We start from the raw sequence: 20,631 nt of genomic DNA on the forward strand, positions 1-20,631 counted from the left end.
CGACCAGCTGGAAACGGTATAGTTGAACGACATCATCAAACAATAAAGAGAACTGCAGCCAGAAGTGGAAGCGATCCCCTGCAGGCAGTGTTTCGGTACAATCTTTGGCTGCAAAAAGTCAGGATGATCGAGGTATTGCGCTGTCTAGTATAGTTCACACTTCACACTCGTGGAGACACCCTTCTGCGCAAGTGAATATAGAAGAGGAAGTATTGACTGAGTTCTAAGTGGGCGATCTTCTTGCGGTTAAACCAGTAGATGGGAGATGCACATCGTGCATGGAAGGGTGACAGGACTTACTTCAGTCAACAACATCGAAGTAGATGGCATACCAAGACATGTGCTTGACCCGCGGAAGATGCCTGACAGAGAACGGACTGTGTCTGAGGAGAGACGAGATGGAATTGCCGCACGTTCCACCGTAAATATTTTGGGTTTGTTTGAAGAGGACAGTGAAGAACCGGATCCGGATATGCATCAGGAGGAGATCCACTTGCAAAGAGATGGTGACCTTGAAGAAGAGATAATCACAGAACAAGGACCTATTAGGTATTTACGAAACCGCAGAGACACATAAAACAAGAGAGCTACGGCAGAGCGTCACACGGTGCAGAAGATGTTAGTTTAGACTACAGATACAAAACACTATTCGTGACTTCACAATTAAAATTAAGGTTATAAAATGTTCAAAATTGATTAATCAACTTATCTCAGTTAATTTCACGGTAAAACTATTACACTGTAAATAAATTTCCTCAGTCAAAAACACAACAAGCGTGCACGGCTCACCGGCCAATACTGAATTAAGGAGTTACGAAGTATTCGCGAGTAAAAATGGCACCATAATTTTACGCAGTTTCCTAATTTGTGTTTCAATTTTTTCAATTTCAGTGCCGGCAACCCGGGCGTTTATTTATTATTAGTTATGTACATACATGATTTTTCTCCTTACCCTCCTCACTAGACAAAGTCTGTTCTGAGGCTGGTAACTAACAATTTCTAATTACATAAAAACAAATAAGTGGTAAAAAAAAGGAAATATATATATTATAGTAAAAATAATAATAATAAAATAAGAGGAAAATCAGAATTTAAAAACAGAGTAGAAAAAAGAAAATATATAATTTTAGATATTAAGAATATTACTTATCTCTCTTCTTTCTTTGACATTCAACCAGTTTAAAAATCTTTTGAATACCCAATTCAAATTATTAGATGCGACGTAGGTCTTTGTTTGGGCTACAAACTTATTGAATATATGTGGTGCCAAGTAAGATTCATGTTTTTTTGCAAAATTTGATTTGATATATGGTACTTGTAATTGATTGTGTGTGTTTGCTCTTGTGTTTTGCGAGTGAGTTATGAAGTGTGGTGATATTTTTATGCAGTTTTTGTAGATGATCTTCTTTATGAATAGTTTATTTATGTCTAATAGGTTATTGTTGATCATTAGCTGTTCTGTCGGATGTTGATAAGGCTTTCTAAACATAATTCTGATTATTGTTTTATGATTAATTTTAAGTGATTTGAGATGAGTCTCTGCTGCTGCTCCCCATACTGAAATACCATACATAAGAATACTTTGACAGAGTGCAAAATATATATTTTTTAGCTGAGGTAGTGACATAATGTTTCGAATTGTTTTGAAGATGTAAGAGAGTTTCCGTATTTTTTTTGTAATTAGGTTGATTTGGAGATCCCATTTTAAGTTATTGTCAACAGTTAAACCGAGATATTTAATATTTTGCGCATAATCAATTTTGTCACAAACACAGCGTGAGTTAGTTAATGAGGTAACTGTGCAGGGGTGAAGATGAAGTTGTGGGCGACTATCTGGCTGACCAGCTAATGTTTTACTGAAAGTTAAGTATTTAGTTTTAGAAATATTTAGTGTCAGTAGATTATTTATTAGCCATCTATTTACTTCAGTCATCCCTGCTTCCGTGTGTTTGAAGACGTTTTCCCATGATTGGGCTTTGAATAAAATTACAGTGTCATCTGCATAACTGATTACTTTGTACTCTATGTTCCCTAGGCTTATCTCAGTTAGACTGTTAATGTAGATGAGAAACAGTATGGGACCCAAGACGCTGCCTTGGGGTACTCCATACCTGTTGCCTACTTTGTCACTTTCTTGATTATTTATTTTTACAATTTGTTGTCTATTTTCAATGTAGCTAATGAACCATTTTAGTTGTGGACCTGTTATGCCAATATTTTTGAGTTTTTGTTGGAGTAATTTGTGTGAGATGGTGTCGAAAGCTTTTGCTAGGTCTAAGAACACTCCTAACACCTTTGAACCGCCATCTAGGTTTTTCACTATGTAGGTGGTTAGTTCCGATAAGGCGTCTTCTGTTCCCATTTTCGCTCGAAACCCGAATTGACGGGTGGAGATCAGTTTGTGTTTATCAAGGTATGCGAGCAGTCTTTTTTTCATAGTTTTTTCTAGTAGTTTCGATAGCGAATTTAGCAGAGTGATTGGTCTGTAATTTGAGATCAGCGTTTTGTCTCCCGATTTATGTATTGGAGTAATACAACCTATTTTTAGGTGATCGGGGACAATGCCGAGGCTGAAACTTTGGTTGAAAATATGTTGAAGTGGTATAAGTATATGTTCTCGAAGACTAATCAGTATATTATGATTGGAGAGGTTATCTGGGCCCACAGCGCAATTTGGTTTGAGAGAAATAATTAAATCCGAGATTTCCTTTGTACTTATTTTGTGAGCATAAAACGAATGATTTGGTTGTATGGTAGAGGATAGTTTGGTTAAAGAGTCTTCTGTTGTGCCGTTTTTTTGAAGAATTTTTTCAGCCAAGTTAGATCCGACTTTTGCAAATTGGGAGTTAATAAAATTAGCTATTTTAGCAGGTTCATTTTTTGTAAGGGTTTTGTTTCCATTTATTAACAGTACTTTGATCTTCAAGTCTTTTTTCGGATTGGAGAAAGTAATATCTTTGACGATTTTCCAGATTTTTTTGGGGTCATTTTTGGCGGATTTTATTTCTTTTTTGTAGTACTTGTATTTGGCTTGTTTGATTAATTTATTACAAAGGTTTCTATATAGCAGGTAATTATTTTTTAGTTTGTCATCATATGGGTTTTTGCGCACTTGCATGTGCATTGTGTCTCTTTTATGAATGCTGTTTACTAATCCTTTCGTGATCCAGGGTGTTATTTTTTTTTCTTTATGTGAGTAGTTTTTCGGGGTATTTTTTGTTGTATGTTTAGCAATGTAGGTTCCAACTGTGTTCATAAAAGTGTTCAGCGCGTTGTTTGGGTCGGGTTCATTTATTACATTTGACCAAGATTCCTTATGTATGTCCTCTATTAGGCACTTAAAATTAATTTTGTCTTGTACGGAGTTGTTTTTTTCATCTTTTTGTTTCTTGTTATGATGTATGCTTAGTGTAGTAGTGAAATGATCTGTGACCGTTGATCGAATAATGGATGAAGATGTTTTTTTCCTAGTTTTAACAAATATATGGTCAATACAGGATTCAGAGTTTGACGTAATTCTTGTTGGTGAGTTGATTGTCGAGTTTAATCCATAGTGAGTAAGTAGACTTAAGTATTCTGTGGTTATTGGTTGCCCGTTTAGTAAGTTAATATTCATATCCCCTGCAATAATTAATTGTTGTGTTTTTTTATTTTTTTCGAGAAGTTTATTTAAGGAGTTGAAAAAAGGTGAGAGATTGTTATAGCATGGGGGTCTGTAGACGGCAAATATAGAGATGTCTGTTCCGAGGGAGATTTGGATACAGTTTGCTTCGGTTAGGTTGATTTCTGTTATTGATGGGTTTAGTGAATCTTTGGCAAAGATTACTATACCGTCGTTTTGATTTAGATGTTTAGTGGAATGGAGAGTTGTATAGTCTTTTAAGTTTAGGTTTGTGTACGAATCATCTAACCAGCATTCAGTCAAGATAATAATGTCGAAGCTTATGTTTATTTCGTTTAAGAGGATCGAGAAATTATCGAAGTTCTTTCGAATACTTCTAATGTTTTGGGAAATTATGTTTAAGTTGTGTTTTTCTGTGAACAGAGAATTACATTCTGTCGCTTTGTCAAAAGTGTGTTCTGAGTTGTTAAATGTTTCTGTATCAATATTAAGTTGAGTGATCATGTTGCGGTTGCGAAGATACATAAGTTGATCCATACAAAGTTCACACATTTTGCTAGTGGTGGTAAATAATGAGTAATATAGGAGTAAAAATTGAGAGTAAAATTATTCAAATACTTTGGATAATAAAAACTTTTAAAAACATAAAATTTCATGGTAAAATAATTAGAATACTTTGGATAATAAAATAAAATCCTTTTAAACCATAAAATTTGATGGTAAAATAATTTAAAGAGTTTGGATAATAAAAAAAATATTTAAAACAGTTACATTTGATGGTAAAATAATAGCAGTATTTTGGATAATAGAAACCTTTAAAAACATAAAATTGGATGGTAAAATAATGAAAATACTTTGGATAATAAAAACCTTGAAAAGCATAAAATTTTAAAGGGAAATAATTCAAGTACTTTGAATAATAAAAACCTTAAACAACGAAATTTGACAGTAAAATTATTCAAATACTTTGGATAATAAAAACCTTTGGTACAATATAATTTGATGGAAAAATAAGTTGAATAATTTGGATAATAAAAACTTTTAGAACAATAAAAATTGATGTTAAAATAATTCAAATACTTTGGATAATTAGAACATTTAAAACAATAGCATTTGATGGTATAGTAATAAAAATACATTGGATAATAAGAACCTTTAGAAACATAAAATTTCATGCTAAAATAATTAGAATACTTTGGATAATAAAATCCTTTTAAACCATAAAATTTGATGGTAAAATAATTTAAAATACTTTGGATAATAAAAACCTTTAAAGGTATAAATTTGTTGGTAAAATAATTAAAATACTTTGGATAATAAAAACCTTTAAAGGTATAAAATTTTATGGTAAAATACTTAAAAAACTGTAGATAGTAAAAACCTTTAGAGCAATAATATTTTATGGTAAAGTGATTAACATAATTAGAGTAATAAAAACATTTAGAAACATAGAATTTGATGATAAATTAATCAGAATAGTTTGGGTAGTAAAGACATTTAAAATAATAAAATTTTATGGTAAAATAGTTAAAATACTTTGGGTAATAAAAACCATTGGAAAAATAGAAATTGAAGTAAAAATAATTAAAATACTTTGAAAGACCTTTAAAACAATAAAATTTGAAGGTAAAAATGTAAAGATAATAGAAAATGATGGTAAAATAATTTGGGTTATAATAGAAAATGATGGAAAAATAATTGAAATAATTAAGGTTATAATAGAAAATTATGGAAAAATAATTAAAATAATTTGGGTTATAATAGAAAATTATGGTAAAATAATTAAAATAATTTGGGTTATAATAGAAAATGATGGAAAAATAATTAAAATAATTAGGGTTATAATAGAAAATGATGGAAAAATAATTAAAATAATTTGGGTAATAAAAACATTCAAAACAATCAAATTTTATGTAATTTGGGTAAAAAAACATTTAGAATGATAAGGTTTGATGTTAAAATAATTAAAATGGTTTTGGTAATAAAAACATTTAGAGCAGTAAAATTTGGTGTTAAAATAATTTGGATAGTAAAAAGAATTAGAAAGTTTATCTAAAAGGTTAATTTTTTTTAAATTTTCGAGTTTTACTAGTCGATGCGGGTCTAATTTTAACACCAGATGGCATTAAAAACGTATTTTCGAAAAATTTGGAGTTACGCAGTCTACGAATTAATGCGACGATATATATATACCATGTTACACAAACCTAGCGTAGCCGCTAAACTAATTGAAAACTGGGATGTTTTTCTTGCCCTGACGCGAGCAGGCGGTCTTAAGGGGACACTTTCTTTTGAATCACAAACCATGTTACACAAACCTAGCGTAGCCGCTAAACTAATTGAAAACTGGGATGTTTTTCTTGCCCTGACGCGAGCAGGCGGTGTTAAGGGGACACTTTCTTTTGAATCACAAACCATGTTACACAAACCTAGCGTAGCCGCTAAACTATTTGAAAACTGGGATGTTTTTCTTGCCTTGACGCGAGCAGGCGGTATAAAAGGGACACTTTCTTTTGAATCACAAACCTTGTTACACAAACCTAGCGTAGCCGCTAAACTAATTGAAAACTGGGATGTTTTTCTTGCCTTGACGCGAGTAGGCGGTATAAAGGGGGCATTTTCTTTTTCATCATAAACCATGTTACAAAACTTAGCGTAGCCGCTCAACATCGCAGAAATAGTTAACTTAAATAAAATTTGAACGTAAAAAAATAAAATCCAGCTAATAAATTTCAATCACAACGCACACATAGGTATTAGGTAAATACTAATTTGACGGAATTTTTTAACATTAAAAAAACGCCCGCGCGATTGTCTCTAGCTACTTCTAGCCGTTCGTTTCGTCCTATAGTAACAGAAATACCAACAAAACAAAATGACATTTTACAATAAACAAATAAAGTTTGAAAATGGACGGTCTTGTTTCACAAAACGAAAGCTAATTTTAATTTTACGTAATTGAAATTTTTATTGCAATATTTTCCACCGCCCCGAATGCAAAAAGTTATGTCGTACTTAATTACTATTCATAATTAAGGTGAATCTAAAGGTTTTATCTAAAAAATATTCATAATAAGCGAGGCCAGCGCGATCGAAATTTTACCATTTTTTTTAAAACACACAAGTTTGTTTCGTCTAAATTTCGCCTATAATTCACAATTCATCAAAAATGCACTATGTTTTTATGTTGAAATTAACGGAAGAGTTTTTAAAGCAAAATGCAATGTAAACATTGTATACCATTTGTATTGTATTCCACTTGTATTGTAGCCGCCACCCCCCCCCCCCTAGGGTTGAAAATGTTAAGACTACAAGGTTTTAGCGTGGTTGAAGCCAGTTGAAGCTCTTTTTAGCTCCTTTTCGGTTGACGTCTGGATTTATTTTAAAAATCGAATTGACAACACCGGTTGCATCTGCAATTTCGTACATGTGGTCAGTGTTGCCAACGAAGGCGATTTATCGCCATTTAGGCTACTCAGAACGAGAATAGGCGACGAAAAAATCTAAGGTCGCCTATTAGGCTACTTCAGAAATAATAAATAAATTAGGATACTTCACAAATAATAATTAAAAAAAAAAAACATAACATAATATGTGGGCAGAATTTATGCGAGTTCATTAGAATCACTGCAACTGAAATTCGGCTACATTAGGCTACTTAATGTTTGAAAAACGGCGACATTAGGCCAAGACATTTGTTTATGGGCCAAGATCCGTTGGCAACACTGCATGTGGTTATGTGGTATATCTATGGTTGCATCTGTCATAATTATTTTCACGTGTATGGTTTGTTTGACAATCCTCAATTTTTTTGCCTTTATTTGAATTATTTTGGAAGACACCTTCCGTTAGTTAAATCATTCAACAATTGTGAGAATCTATAGTTTTATATATAAGGAAGTTTAGCACCGCAGTAAAAATGTCGTCTTGGAAGAATGCGGCAAAATCTAACCAAAAAACGCATCGAGAAAGACATCAACCAGAGGCCCGTAAACATTTGGGACTTCTAGAGAAAAAGAAGGATTATGTTAAGCGCGCCAGGGATTTCCAAGATAAAGATGCTACCTTAACTCTGCTGAGTAAACGAGCTCTGAACAAAAACCCTGATGAATTCTATTATCACATGATTAACTCTAAAGTTAAAAAAGGAGTGAGTAAACAATGTTGCAAAAATTATCTAATTCTGTGCCTTCTATAACTTACTATGCAGAGGCGCGCCGCATACTTAATACGTACAAATTATTTAAAAAAAGTTTTATTATAATAACAACTATTTCAGTCCCCCGAGAAGCAAAATAATGCATTTTCATTAACATTTGATAAAACCTTTGTGTTCACGTTGAGGTCATTTTCTTACGTTTTCTAAAAACTAAATATAACATGCCTGAAAACCTACTTTAGTGTTTTTTAGTTTTGTGAGTATTGGTTCTGCATACTGGATATTTACCACATTCTGCTTCCAGGTTTATCTTTTCCTCGTGTCTTTACAGATATTTTTGGGCCTTAGAACATTTTGTTGATGTTCGGATTTGTGGGGAATATTTATTATTTATCAGATTTTCGCTCCATAATAACTTAAACTTGCGATAACCTCTTATTGTGTTTGCTGGGTGGATAGGATCCCAGACAGCAAGAAACTTTCCTTTTCAAAACATAATGTACCCTTGTGTTACAATATGTGTTATGTTTTGCTTCCAGGAACATCACGAAAAAGAAGAGGAAGATGAACACACCCCGGACCAGATAAAATTGATGCAAACTCAGGACTTGAAATACATTAATATGAAAAGGACCATTGAAACCAATAAAATCCAGCGGCTTCAATCGCAGTTGCATCTGATAGACTCTGCAGACAAAGTCCCTAACAGTCACACATTCTTCGTAGACGATGAGAAAGTTACCAAGAACTTTGACCTCGCCAAGAGATTGGACACTCACCCCTCCCTGCTGCAGCACAGAACTAATAGACTGAGAATTGCTGATTTGGAAAAGCTGAAGTTACCTGATATTGATAAAAAGGTAACTTACTTTTGTTAATTTATTTTCCTAAAGTTAGTTATCTTCCAAAATCACACTTTAAGAGATTAGATTTTGGAAAGTGCGCGTGATGATTAGGTATTTCATCGTTTTTAGTCTGTTCCGCTTACTGTATTTCAAAGCAAGAGCACAAACACTTACGTATAGATATACTGTCGCCTCGGCCGGCACACGGTCCCAAATCCCAGTGGGATCATCCCACACCCCGCGAATAAACAAACCGTACTACTTACTCCCCGCTCCGGCTACAGCTCATATCGATGCGGCGATCAACAACAGGATTATCTCACATTAATAATATTTTCTGCTCGAGCTTTACTGTTTTTATCTTATATGTACATGTTATTACACGATTCGCTAATAGGGTTTTAATCACGCTTTTTTTTTAACCACTCAGAACATTAGAACGTCAAAAGACGTAAATATGATAATAGCGGTCAAGACATTAGAACGTCTTTTCACGTAAACGCGCGAGATTTTACAAAAATCGATTTATTTCCATCACTAGTATACGGATTGCCATGATTTAAAAAACAGAGTATCGATAATGAATAACGCTACGCGTCTGTATTCAAGAATATCTATGGAACGTAGAGTTGCATTATCTAAGCCGATTGAATCTGTCATCTTGTTCGTTCATAATTTATTGCGTTTCTAAATAATTTATTAAAAATATTTTAGTTTGAACGGTTAATATTTTGAGGTGACTAATAGTTTCTAATTATATTTCTTCAATATATAAAGTGTTATTTCTTTATGATACTCAGAAAAAAGTACATTTTTCAAAGCTTTGAAATAAATGTAAGCGATTTTTACATTTTTTTGACGTTTTCATAAAATGTATATTTAGAAACGCAAATATTTACGTATTACAACACAATGCGATAGTTGATTTCATAATCTTTCCAAAACATTTTTTAGAATGAGGCTACGTTTCCCAAAACGTGAGTTATGAAGCTTTTAGCAAAACTCGTAAATAACACAACAATTATCACGTTTTGACAGTTCTCAAAGGAACACATAGTAGATAAAAGTCTTTGTCTGAGAGGTTAACAAAACAATTATTAAAAACTGTATAAGAATCTGGCAAAAATACAGTTTTTTGACTCTCCTAAAAAATTCCAAATATGAGATACACCTATCGGTCATCAGATCAGCGATATGTGCAGATTAAATATTTCTAGGATCTAGCATCAATACTATTCGGAACTCGGAAGTGCGTACACATACCTAAGCAAATTGCATATTGTGAATCAAGCTACAAGTACTCTGTGGAGACTAGAAAGAAGAAAAAGGCTTACAGCATCCTCATACGGTAAAATTTGTAAAATGAGAGCAAATATATCCTGTGAATCAACAATCAAAACACTTTTTTGTATTCGAGTTTTTCGGGGAAATATGGCACGGAAAACGAATTACTGGATATAAAAGATTTCGAAAAATCACTGGTTTTGTTTTACCTTGCGGACTGTTCATAGATCAAGAATATGAATTCCTCGGAGCTGGTCCTGACGGTTTAATTGAAAATGAAGATGCAATTATTGAAATTAAATATCTACAAACGGCAAAAGAGGTGACACCAGAGACAGCTATTGATTCTAAGAAAATCACATTTGTTTCATGAATAACGGGGTGATGAATGTGAAGAAAAATAATAACTATTACTTTCAAGTTCAGGGTCAGCTGAGAACTGGACGAAAGTATTGCTATTTTGTAATGTGGACACCATTAGTACTTATTTACAATAAAATTGAAAGAGATAATGATTTTTGGGATAATCATATGATAAATAAGCTCACAGCATTTTATTTAAATTATATGTTGCCTGAATTAGTAGATCCTAGGTATCCTTGGCAATTACCAATTCGTGACTGATCGTGTCTGATCAGGAAATGTTAGGATATAAATAACATTATGTTCAGGAATTTCAATTTTTTTATTTCACCTTTTATAAATAACATTGTTACAATAATAAGATTTCACCTGGTGCTGTTGGTTGAAATAGTTCAATTTTATGCTCATTATTTATTGTAGAGTTTGGTTCATTCAGACTCGGGTCTTGTTTTATTTTGTTAGCAAGGTTTTTCCCTAAATTTGCAAAAAAGAAATCGTTAAATACATTTGCGGCTTCAAAGGATTTTTCTTTACAACCAATTTTAGAATTGTAGTGGTTTATGTTGTTGATTATTGTTGTTTTATTTTTGAAGAGTTTTTTTGTCGGTAATGTCGTTTATGATGGACCAAGTTATTTTACTATCATTTTCAGTCAGTTCCAGATTTTGTTTATAGTAATCGTCTTTTGTGTTTTTTTATAAGATATGCAAGTTTTTTTTATAAGCCTTGAAATGTTTTTGTGATGTTATGTTTTCTGATTGTTTTGTACATTGTTTATAGAGTATTTCTTTGTATCTAATTGAAATGATTAATCCGTGGGTTATCCACGGTTTAATTGAAACTAATAATTCTAAATATTTCTACAGATCAATTTATTATCAAATATTTTTCAGCATTCTTCTATATCGTTACATTGATATATTTCTTGCCATTCTTTGTCATTACTTAATATTTTTGTGAGAGAGTTTATATTAATACATACTATGTTTGAACTCATTAGTCTTACTAGTTTGAGTAATATAATAAAATAGTCATGTAAAAAAATGATAATACGTACCTATTGTAAGAAATATTATATTAAACCATAATCTCTAAAATATTATTATTAGACTAAAAAAACTCGTGAATTAAAAAAAAAAATATCAACCCCATGACTATTACATATTATTAGAGATGTTCCGACTAGTCGGCGACTAGTCGGTAAAGCCGACTATCCGGCCACTATTGTAGTCGGCGATTAGTCGGCGACTAATCGGCAAAGAGCGCCGACTATCCGGCTTCTTACGTTGTATGTATTTCTCAATAATATGAATGCGGGGGAACTACATGAAATAAAAACCTTGATTATATATTTTTTTTTTTATAATCAGTCTTATACATTAAAAAATGTAAAGCAATCTTTCCTTTGGTAATCACTTTTTAAAATTACTTGCTTGTAAAGAAAACATAATTATGACATTTATTGAACAAAATTAGTATCTATCCTAATTAACATAAAAAACAACATAATATCTTCTTGTCTTCAATGAACATTTATAAGTATTTCTTATTATTAAAATAAAAAGTAGATTTTTTCAATTAACAAACTCAGTTATATGTATTAAATCAAGATTGTATGTACAAGATGCACAGTAATATATGTATATATTATGTATATATATATCCAAAAATTCTAAACATGAACTGTTTGATAAAAACAAAAAAAAATGAAAAAAACATATTTCTTATAACCATACCTACATAATCTAATCAAATCAAAGTCACAATTGTGACAACCAAAAATATCATAATCTCCTTATATTTTTTATAACTTATATTTTTTAATTAAGGGTAAATTATGATGTAAGGAGACTAAAGCTTCTGCCTTTCTGGTAGCAATCGATTTCTTTTTGTTTCATATATGTTTCCGGCCTCTGAGAACAGCTTCTCACTGTAAACAGAACTTGCGGGACAGCAGAGGTACACTTTGGCCATGCGCGACATTTCAGGGTACTAGAACTATCCCCGAAACCGTAATCGGCTTAGCCGACTAGTCGGTCTTATTACAACCGACTAATCGGCTAGTCGGCTAGTCGGCGAAAGTCATAATCGGCACATCTCTACATATTATGTAAACCAGTCTTTACACCACATACACTACACTTTTCAACATCGAAACTTTCATGAAATTGTAATTTAAAAACACAAATATGTTCTCAAAAGGAGAAGCCATGTCGGTAAGTTTAAAACATTCACTGTCAAACATGAAAAATATTCATGTTTGACAGTGAATGTCTACGTTAATACGAAACGTATTGAAAATTTAAAAACATACCGACATAGCTTATTCTGTCTAGAAGGTAATATAATTTTTTTTATTCATTTTGTGCTAGTTTCGGTGTAGAAAATGTTTTTACCTGGGCGTCCTTTTTGTATGGGCCGGAAAGTCTATCATCTTAAGTATTATGTTAACTTTATTTAAAACTAGCGCAGACCCATGAAATATCACAGGATGTTAAAATCATAGGATTCGTTAGGTTGCAAATTTGTAAAATACTGCTGTTCACCAACGGCTCAGTCTGTCTGTGCAGATAGAGAAACAATAGCGCCTGTTACTTTTAAATTCGGCGCTGTTTTTCAACAGAATATGTTTATACCTGTCACAGGTGACATCTATATAGTATAAGTATATAATAACACACGCTTATTCGAATGCGAGGTTGTGTCAAAATTTAAAAGCAATCGGTGAAGAACTTTTGAAGATTTAACATTTTGATCAAACAAACATTAACATTTTTATTTATGTATATTTGCCTATCAAAAACGAATATTGTAAAATTTCTCTATACAATATTTTTTTGACAAATAATTAGAGGGAATCGTTTAAATGTACACCATTAGTAAACATAAAAATCATTAGTGATTTAGATCTGTCAAAAATGTTAATAAAAGAAATGCACCTTTCAAGCAAAGGTTAAAAGTCTTTCTTTTATTATTATAATTTATTAAAATAATATGATTTTGGTACCTACTTTATAGCTTGTCTGATATTATATCATATATTTATCAGTTCCAATTTTAAACCTCAGTAATTATTTGCTCCGAGGAACCAGCGTCATCGATCCCTTCTGCACTAGTGCAGTCGAGAAACACGCCGAAAACGTGCCCATCATTTGTTACATGAGAACGGGTCGCTTCTACGAATTGTTCTTGTGTTCAACGACTCGGTTGTGTAATGTTTTGCCAGCCTCTGTGTTTTCTACATGCGTCTCTTCAAGATCTAGTCTCACTCCTTCCTTTCTCCAAAAAGACCCTTCAAACAGTATCACTAAAAATGACACAAACCCCGAGGGAAACCATTTCCATCATCTCACCTCATCATCAATCTCCCTTTGTGAAGTCATTGCATTCAAAAATCCTTAATTTTGTTCTCTTTAATTCCAGACTCTTGAAGCGATGAAGGGCAAACGTGACAGATCCTACAAAGAGTTGGCCAAGAGGATCGAAAGAGAAAAGGAGCTAACCATTATCCAGCAGAAGATGGAGGTCAAACGCCACTTGCAGGACAAGAAGACCCAGAAACCCAAACGGATAAAGGCGGCCACCAAGAACTCTGCTCCAGTTTACAAGTGGAAATTTGAACGGAAAAAGTAATTACTTACATATAGTAATTGCTTACATAAAAAATTAAAAATAAATAATGTTTTATGTAGAATTGTTTTTTATTTTATAAGTATATTTTTGTAATAAAAGAAACAGTGCATTCTTAAATACGTTTAACAATTGTAGAGGCTTTTGGGTACATAATGACCAAATTTGAGCAATATCACCTATAAAATAAGTGATGTATTAACAATTCACCAACAGCTGAAATATATTGCGTATATTATCTTAATTACTAGAGGATTTTATTTACAAAGAGAAAATTCATTTACTTTACAAAATAACATGCCCCTAAAATCGTTGTGCAGTAAAAAAAATTACGAATTTAAACAAAATAAAAATCATTTTAAATGGTAATAAGAATAGATCATATTTAGAAAATTATATTATGGAACATAATAATTTAATTAATTAATTTCATCATACATTTCTTGTGTATAATTTTATTGGTATTGGATGTTTTTCAACCATAAATTTTTCTGGAATGTTATTTTGTTATTTTTCATCACCTTTGTCCATAGGCATTCAAATTGATAGACTTGTCCTAACATGAAACATGATTTCGTCGAGCTGGAGGCAAACCACGTGACCATATTTTTGATACCAGGAGGGTTCGAGAAAGCTTTGAATGAACTATGGCATCAATCGTACATTGACTGCCAAAGAGCGCACATTGAAATAAACAGACTCTGCACAGGAAAGTAAAGTTTGCTAAAGTAAGGCACAGGTTTGCACCGCTGTACATTGTGAGACTTTTCTACGCAGGATGTGAATGTTCGTTTTTAAACAAACCACCTGGCATAGCAACGCTAAAAATGAGTCAGGTGGGTAAATTAAAACATTTGCAAAAGTGTCTTAGCTAAATATTCAATTTCGGAAACTAGCCAAACGTTTTTAGGCAGCCAGCAATTTGCGCGCCATTGTAAAAAGGACTAGTAATCCGTAAGAAGATTTTACTTTTTTATTACAATGCGAGTTGCCTGTATATTGTCAGAGTCGTTTATCGACAAATCACAAAAAGGAAGACGGTGACGACGCCTCCTGCGCTCCTCGTGCGACTTGGTTTGTTTCCCTTTTCCTGATTGGCTGGTCTATCAGTTCAAAGGTCTATGTCTTTTTGTATCAAAAACTAGAGAGAAAATTAAATTTAGCACCAAACATTTTCAATAGAGAGCATAATATTTGAACTCAATCACTTAACTAGGTCAAAGAAAGTTTAAAAAAATTGTGTAGTCATTAAAGACAACACAACTTTGTTAACTCATAATTATTATGTAACTAATCTAGATATTATTCTACAAACCCTTTTCACATAAAAATATCTCATAAATTTTTCTTTCTTTCATGTTAAAAGAAAGACAAACGTTTGCTGGTTACGAATAACCTAAAAATATTTGAAAAACTTCTTTCCTTAAAAAAATAGTTTCAGATGTTTTATTATTATAAAACGGAGACGGTTTACGTATAATTGTGCTTTTCTGATGGTTTAATTTGTGATAAAAGTTTAGTACATATCAATTGTATGCATACATAACTGTATACCGTGTTGTATTTCATTATAAATATTATGAATTTGCATTTTTTTTTTTGTATTTCATTAACACGAAATTTGTTACATTTACAATGTGAAGCGATCTATGCTTGTATGTCATTGTCAATCTGATAAGTTGTTTGCAAAAATATTTACTTAATCTTATTCAATTATTCTAGCATACTTTTAATGTCAGTCTATCTTTGGTTGCTTATAACTAAATCACAATTCTCGTTACCACAGAACGCATTTGTGTTCTGGGTTCATAGGAGAGCCCGCTGGACAGGACCAGGCTTCTGAAAATTCTTTTGAGTTACTCAATGTGCCAATTACTCTAATCTTGTTAGGACTGTGAACACCTTCCACCAGTTTTGACTTCAGCGCCCCAACGGTCGAATTACCACACCAAATCTGCAAAAATAATAAAATGCATGAATAATACATAAAGTAATCATAATGCCTTATCTGCTGTACACTTCTATTTTTCGGTTGCTTTTATTTTTCATGTATTAAAGTACAAAGTAATGTACCTACTATGCCTGTCTCGCTAGGAAATCCTGCATTGAGAGCAAGCGCAGTTTATAATTTAAGCAGTTTACAACCAAAATAACAAACATATTAAAAATAAAAGACAATCAAACATTCTACCAATGGAAATACATACTTATAAAACTTTTAAACAGGTTTTAATAAAATCGTTGATGTTTGATCTATCTTGGCTGGTGACACAAGACTTATGTGTATTTATATTTTTAATAATTTGTGTTCTGTCTAATTAATTAATCTGTTAATTTGGCCAGCGAAGGTGCATTGTATAGCTTTGTTGCAAAGTATCCAAAATTTCTTTGCCAAAAGTTGTTTTAGCAAAAGGGTACGAGAAAAGTAAGATTTTAACATAAAAATTAAAAAAAAAACCGGCAGTCCATTTGGCAGATTCCCCTATCTTAAAATGGATTGCATTCTTTACAGCATTTGCATCAGTAAAATGCTCCGAGGAACTAGCGTCATTGATCTTTTTAGCACCTTTTCAAAATTTTGAAACATGCGAACAGGTTATCTTTATGATTCATTCTTGAGTTAACACATTGGCTGTGGAACGGATTTACCGGCTCCTGTGTTTTTTTTCTCCTACAACATGGGTATCTTCAGGACACACTCGCTCCTTCCTATCCTCAAAAATACCCTTCGCACACAGCATCCTCAAAGATGACATAGACTAGGGGAAAATTATTTTCCACAGGACCTTCTATATAGAGTTAATGTTACAAAAAAGACAAACATTTCCTGGTTCCGATTTATCTGACAATATTTAAAATCCTCCTACTTCCATCATCGAACATGGAAACATCGAACCGATCATAGTATTGTTCTTAACAGTGGTGTTACTTTTTCTGTGATGTTTTTGTGGCTTTACAGAACAAATTCTTGTTTGGTATTCTTAAATTTGAAATTTGTAGAGATTTCTGGTTGTGGGTAATATCGATTTCTTTACCTGTGCAAATCCAAGGAAGAATAGTTGTTGCGGTGTATATTGCTCCATACTTGGTAGTCTGTCCCTCTTGATGGAAGCATTTCTTGAGGAGAATAAGTTATAGGCGTGGAGAGCAGCCCTCAGTCCACCGTTGTCAGCTATATTCTCTCCTTGCGTGTTGAAACCATGCACCTTGAAAATTGATAAAAATATAATATTGACTTCCATAATTTATTTTCACTTCATTTTTACTTCTGGGAGAGGAGGACATATGAAAAAGGAAGGTGGGGAAATACAGTGGCTATTCAGATCTAGTCAATTAATGTGTCAATTCTAAATGGTGGTCTTGCATCAGAATAATACTGATAGTATCTACCACTCTTCTGCATATAATGAAGATACTTTAAACATTACCATTCGGAATCCAACTGTTGCTTAAAATGGTTACAGCTATGTTCAGCAAATAGATCTAGAATAGCAAGATACTTCCTAATCTTCTTTTGACTTTTCCCTGCACCTCATTAGGTCTCACTACATTCCCCAACATTAGGATGCCATAGTTCCACTGGCACCAGGCAGTTGGAAATCGTATACGGTATAAAGAAAAATGCTGTGTTTGTCTCACCACATGCCCTGGGAGACTCCTGGAGTGTGCTGCCACTTTTGAATGGATTTAGGAATTATTTAATAATGTATTTATGTATTTTGATTATTGCTAAAGTTTAATCACTTACAGTGTAATTTGGGAGTTGCGCCATGTGATATTGGTTATACTGGTCAATGATGCATTGAACTTTCCCGTGGTAGTGTTCCAGGGTGGCTGCTGACCACCACTGCTTTAAATTCCCGTGTTCGTCGTATCGTCTTCCTGAAATAAGGAAATCCTTTATAGTAAGCTTGGAATATCAACTAGTATTAATTTCTAATGTGATAATACTAACCCTGGTCATCAAAACCATGCGTCACCTCGTGTCCCATGATTGCACCAATTGATCCGTAATTTATTGCTCTGCAATAGAAAATTTACTTTATGATATGTATCATTATTTCATACAACGATTTATTGCGACAACCACATATTAGACCCATTAACCCAGTCCGGCAGCATCCACATATTAATTTTATGTATTACTCAACCTAGCCTACTAATCTTAAAACAATTTTCTAACTCGCTGTATTTTTCTCATTTTCCCCCCGAAATTGTCAAAAACAATTGAAGACCCCAAGGCAAGAAGTTGTTAACTTACATTTTCGTAAAAAATGAGTTAGAATGCTCTCTAAACTAATTCGCATACGCTCTTTCCAATGAACACCATGCCAGAGCTTAAAAATGGCAAGAACATGCTTAAATCAATGTGATGAACATGTTAACTACGTGTTTCTGTGACATTATGTTGATAAAATCAGGGCAAGAACTTGTTAACTACCAAGTTAGCAAGTTCTTGCCGTAATTCTGTAATTAACAACTTCTTCCCATCTACATTGGTTTAGATTTTTATGTTTAACATGTTATTCACTGACTTTGACGTTTACCTTGGTGATTTTAAAAAGTTTTGCAGTGGGTGTTTTTTATTTAAAAATCATCGAAAATGAGTTCCAGAGGTGAAAAAATGGTGAAGATGTGTCAAAAATTGATCAGGGAATCAGGTAAGCTGTATAAAACATTATCGTTCATCTTAATTTATCCTTAAAGTAGTTTGAAAATGGGTGAATCATTTTTGTTTTGGTGTTTTTCTGTCTAAAAGTCAACAATTTTTTTATTGTAATGCTTATTAATTTGTTTCAGGAAGTGTTCAAGAGTCCACTAATTTAGTACAACCTGAGAAGCATTTAGAAATACCTCAAAATAATGTAATTTTAATGGATGGTAAATGCAAAAAAAAAATATTTTACTCTGTGACTCTGAATATTCTTTTATGTTTTTTTATGTTTTGAATTCCTTCATTAATGCTTTACAATATTTCGTTTCAGAAAGTGTTCAAGACTCTTTGACTGGTGTTGAGTTTGGGATATTATTAGGAATACCTCAACATGATGTCATGTTAATGGAAGGTAAACATAAAAAATACTTTATTGTGACACTAAATTCTTTTGAACATTGAACTAAAAATGATTATTTTATTGTACTTTGTATTTTCAGAAGATAATCAGAGTAGTCTAGAGTATATCGCTACTACCACTGGTACAGTAGATATAATTTTGGAATACGTACAACAAGATGAGATACTCAATACTTTAAATCAAACTGGCGAGGATAAGGCTTTATTCCTTGAATTGAATTTTATTTTACTGGTTTGCATGTAATGAAGATTAAATTATTATTTTCAGATGCAGCTCTTGCTGTGGAAAGCAGTGTAGGACAATATACTGAGGACGCTGAAAGCAAAATTGAAAACAATTTAAACGTTTCTTATATAGAAAACAGTCATTTAGAAGGTAATTTGTCTTGCTGTACCTAGGTATATAATTTCAGATTAACTTTAAAAAAAAAACATTTTTGACTGTTCGCTAACTGATATGAATGTGTGTATTATTTTCAGGCACTAAAAAGAGTAGGAAGAGGCCCAAGCTACGGCAAGCAAGAGAAAAAGCGCGGGACGCTAGGATGAGAGGTGATTCTTATGTTAATTATAAAAAAAGCCTTAAACCTGCTTAAACACCAAAACTGGAAGAAAATCTTTGTGTTAGCAACTGCAGATTGAAATGTAATTCAAGATTTAATGCCGAAGTTAGGCAAAAACTCTTTCTAGAGATTTATTCACTACATTCAGAAGCCCAATCAACTTTGTTATTGAGATCGATGAATATTAAAAATATAACCAGGATCACTTCGGCCAACCGATCCTGCAATATTACGTACTCTGTTTCAATACAAGGAAATAATGAAAGAGTTTGCAAACCAGCCTTACAATCCATTTACCAAATAGGTAGAGGCAGATTAGATATTTCGAGGAGAAAAGTAGCTGCAGGAGTTTCATCACAAGCAGTAAGTCACAGAGGTCGCCACTGAACGAGGCCTAACAAAACACCAGATAACCAGCTTAAAGAAGTAAGAGAACACATCAATATTTTCCCTGCAGAAGCTTTGTATTATTCCAGGAACAAAAATCCCCATAAATTGTACCTCGCATCCGATTTGTCAATCCCAAAACTGTATGAGCTCTATAATATGTTTTGTGGAGAAAAAGAGTATGCCCCTGTTTCGTTGAATCGTTACACTAGGATCTTTACAGAGGATTTCAACTTGTCGTTTGGTGTGCCTAAGACAGACACTTGTGGGACGATAGCAACAAATCTGACCAAATTCATGTAAATATGTATAAAGCTGCATTTGAAATGCAAAAACATGATTAGAAAAAGGCATCTGAACTTTATACACAAAACAAAAAACACTATCGGAAAAAAGGTTAACTTTCAAAAAGGAATTCGCTGGATAAGAGTGGAGGAATTCGGGATTTATAAATATCGCGAATCACTCTCGAAGAAGAGCCTTGGAAAGATGTGGATCTTTAAAAAAAGGTGTGAAAAATTATCTTCCCCTCCAATGCTATCATCAAAAGTGAGAGATAACAAAGAAATCGATGCGGCCAAATGGAATGATATCCAAAAATTGTTACCATACCTGGATGAGGTTTTTCGTTGATTTTTTAAAAGTCTCAAAAAAAAATTGACACATGCTCTGCTATCTTTTCTTTTCAATAATAATTACTATTT

The 20,631-nt window shown here is 32.8% G+C and overlaps 3 protein-coding genes across 4 annotated transcripts in view; 2 read left to right on the forward strand and 1 right to left on the reverse strand.

The window, feature by feature from the left end:
* The first annotated feature begins 7,388 nt into the window (after window positions 1-7,388).
* Window positions 7,389-14,039, forward strand: LOC149423769 (putative U3 small nucleolar RNA-associated protein 11). Its single transcript, XM_089632111.1, has 3 exons — window positions 7,389-7,772; window positions 8,321-8,641; window positions 13,697-14,039. Exons 1-3 carry the CDS (start codon window positions 7,542-7,544, stop codon window positions 13,904-13,906), a joined length of 762 nt encoding a protein of 253 aa, XP_089488237.1. The 5' UTR covers window positions 7,389-7,541; the 3' UTR covers window positions 13,907-14,039.
* A 1,638-nt stretch (window positions 14,040-15,677) lies between these two features.
* The window catches only part of LOC149423770 (endothelin-converting enzyme 1-like), a 101,074-nt gene continuing 96,120 nt past the window's right edge, over window positions 15,678-20,631 (reverse strand). For both annotated transcript variants that reach the window (XM_089632110.1, XM_089632109.1), the window contains exons 14-17: window positions 17,859-17,926; window positions 17,652-17,785; window positions 16,939-17,109; window positions 15,678-15,857 (exon numbers count right to left, since the gene is read on the reverse strand). In XM_089632110.1, the coding sequence (XP_089488236.1) occupies window positions 15,681-15,857; window positions 16,939-17,109; window positions 17,652-17,785; window positions 17,859-17,926 (550 nt within the window). In that variant the 3' untranslated portion in view covers window positions 15,678-15,680. The remainder of the gene's footprint in view (window positions 15,858-16,938; window positions 17,110-17,651; window positions 17,786-17,858; window positions 17,927-20,631) is intronic.
* On the forward strand, window positions 18,507-19,573 carry LOC149423771 (uncharacterized). Its single transcript, XM_089632229.1, has 5 exons — window positions 18,507-18,564; window positions 18,704-18,784; window positions 18,889-18,969; window positions 19,246-19,353; window positions 19,458-19,573. Exons 1-5 carry the CDS (start codon window positions 18,507-18,509, stop codon window positions 19,571-19,573), a joined length of 444 nt encoding a protein of 147 aa, XP_089488355.1.

The sequence above is a fragment of the Hesperophylax consimilis genome, chromosome 5, assembly GCF_061612785.1.
Source record: "Hesperophylax consimilis isolate HC1 chromosome 5, BYU_Hcon_1.0, whole genome shotgun sequence".
Lineage (NCBI taxonomy): Eukaryota > Metazoa > Arthropoda > Insecta > Trichoptera > Limnephilidae > Hesperophylax > Hesperophylax consimilis.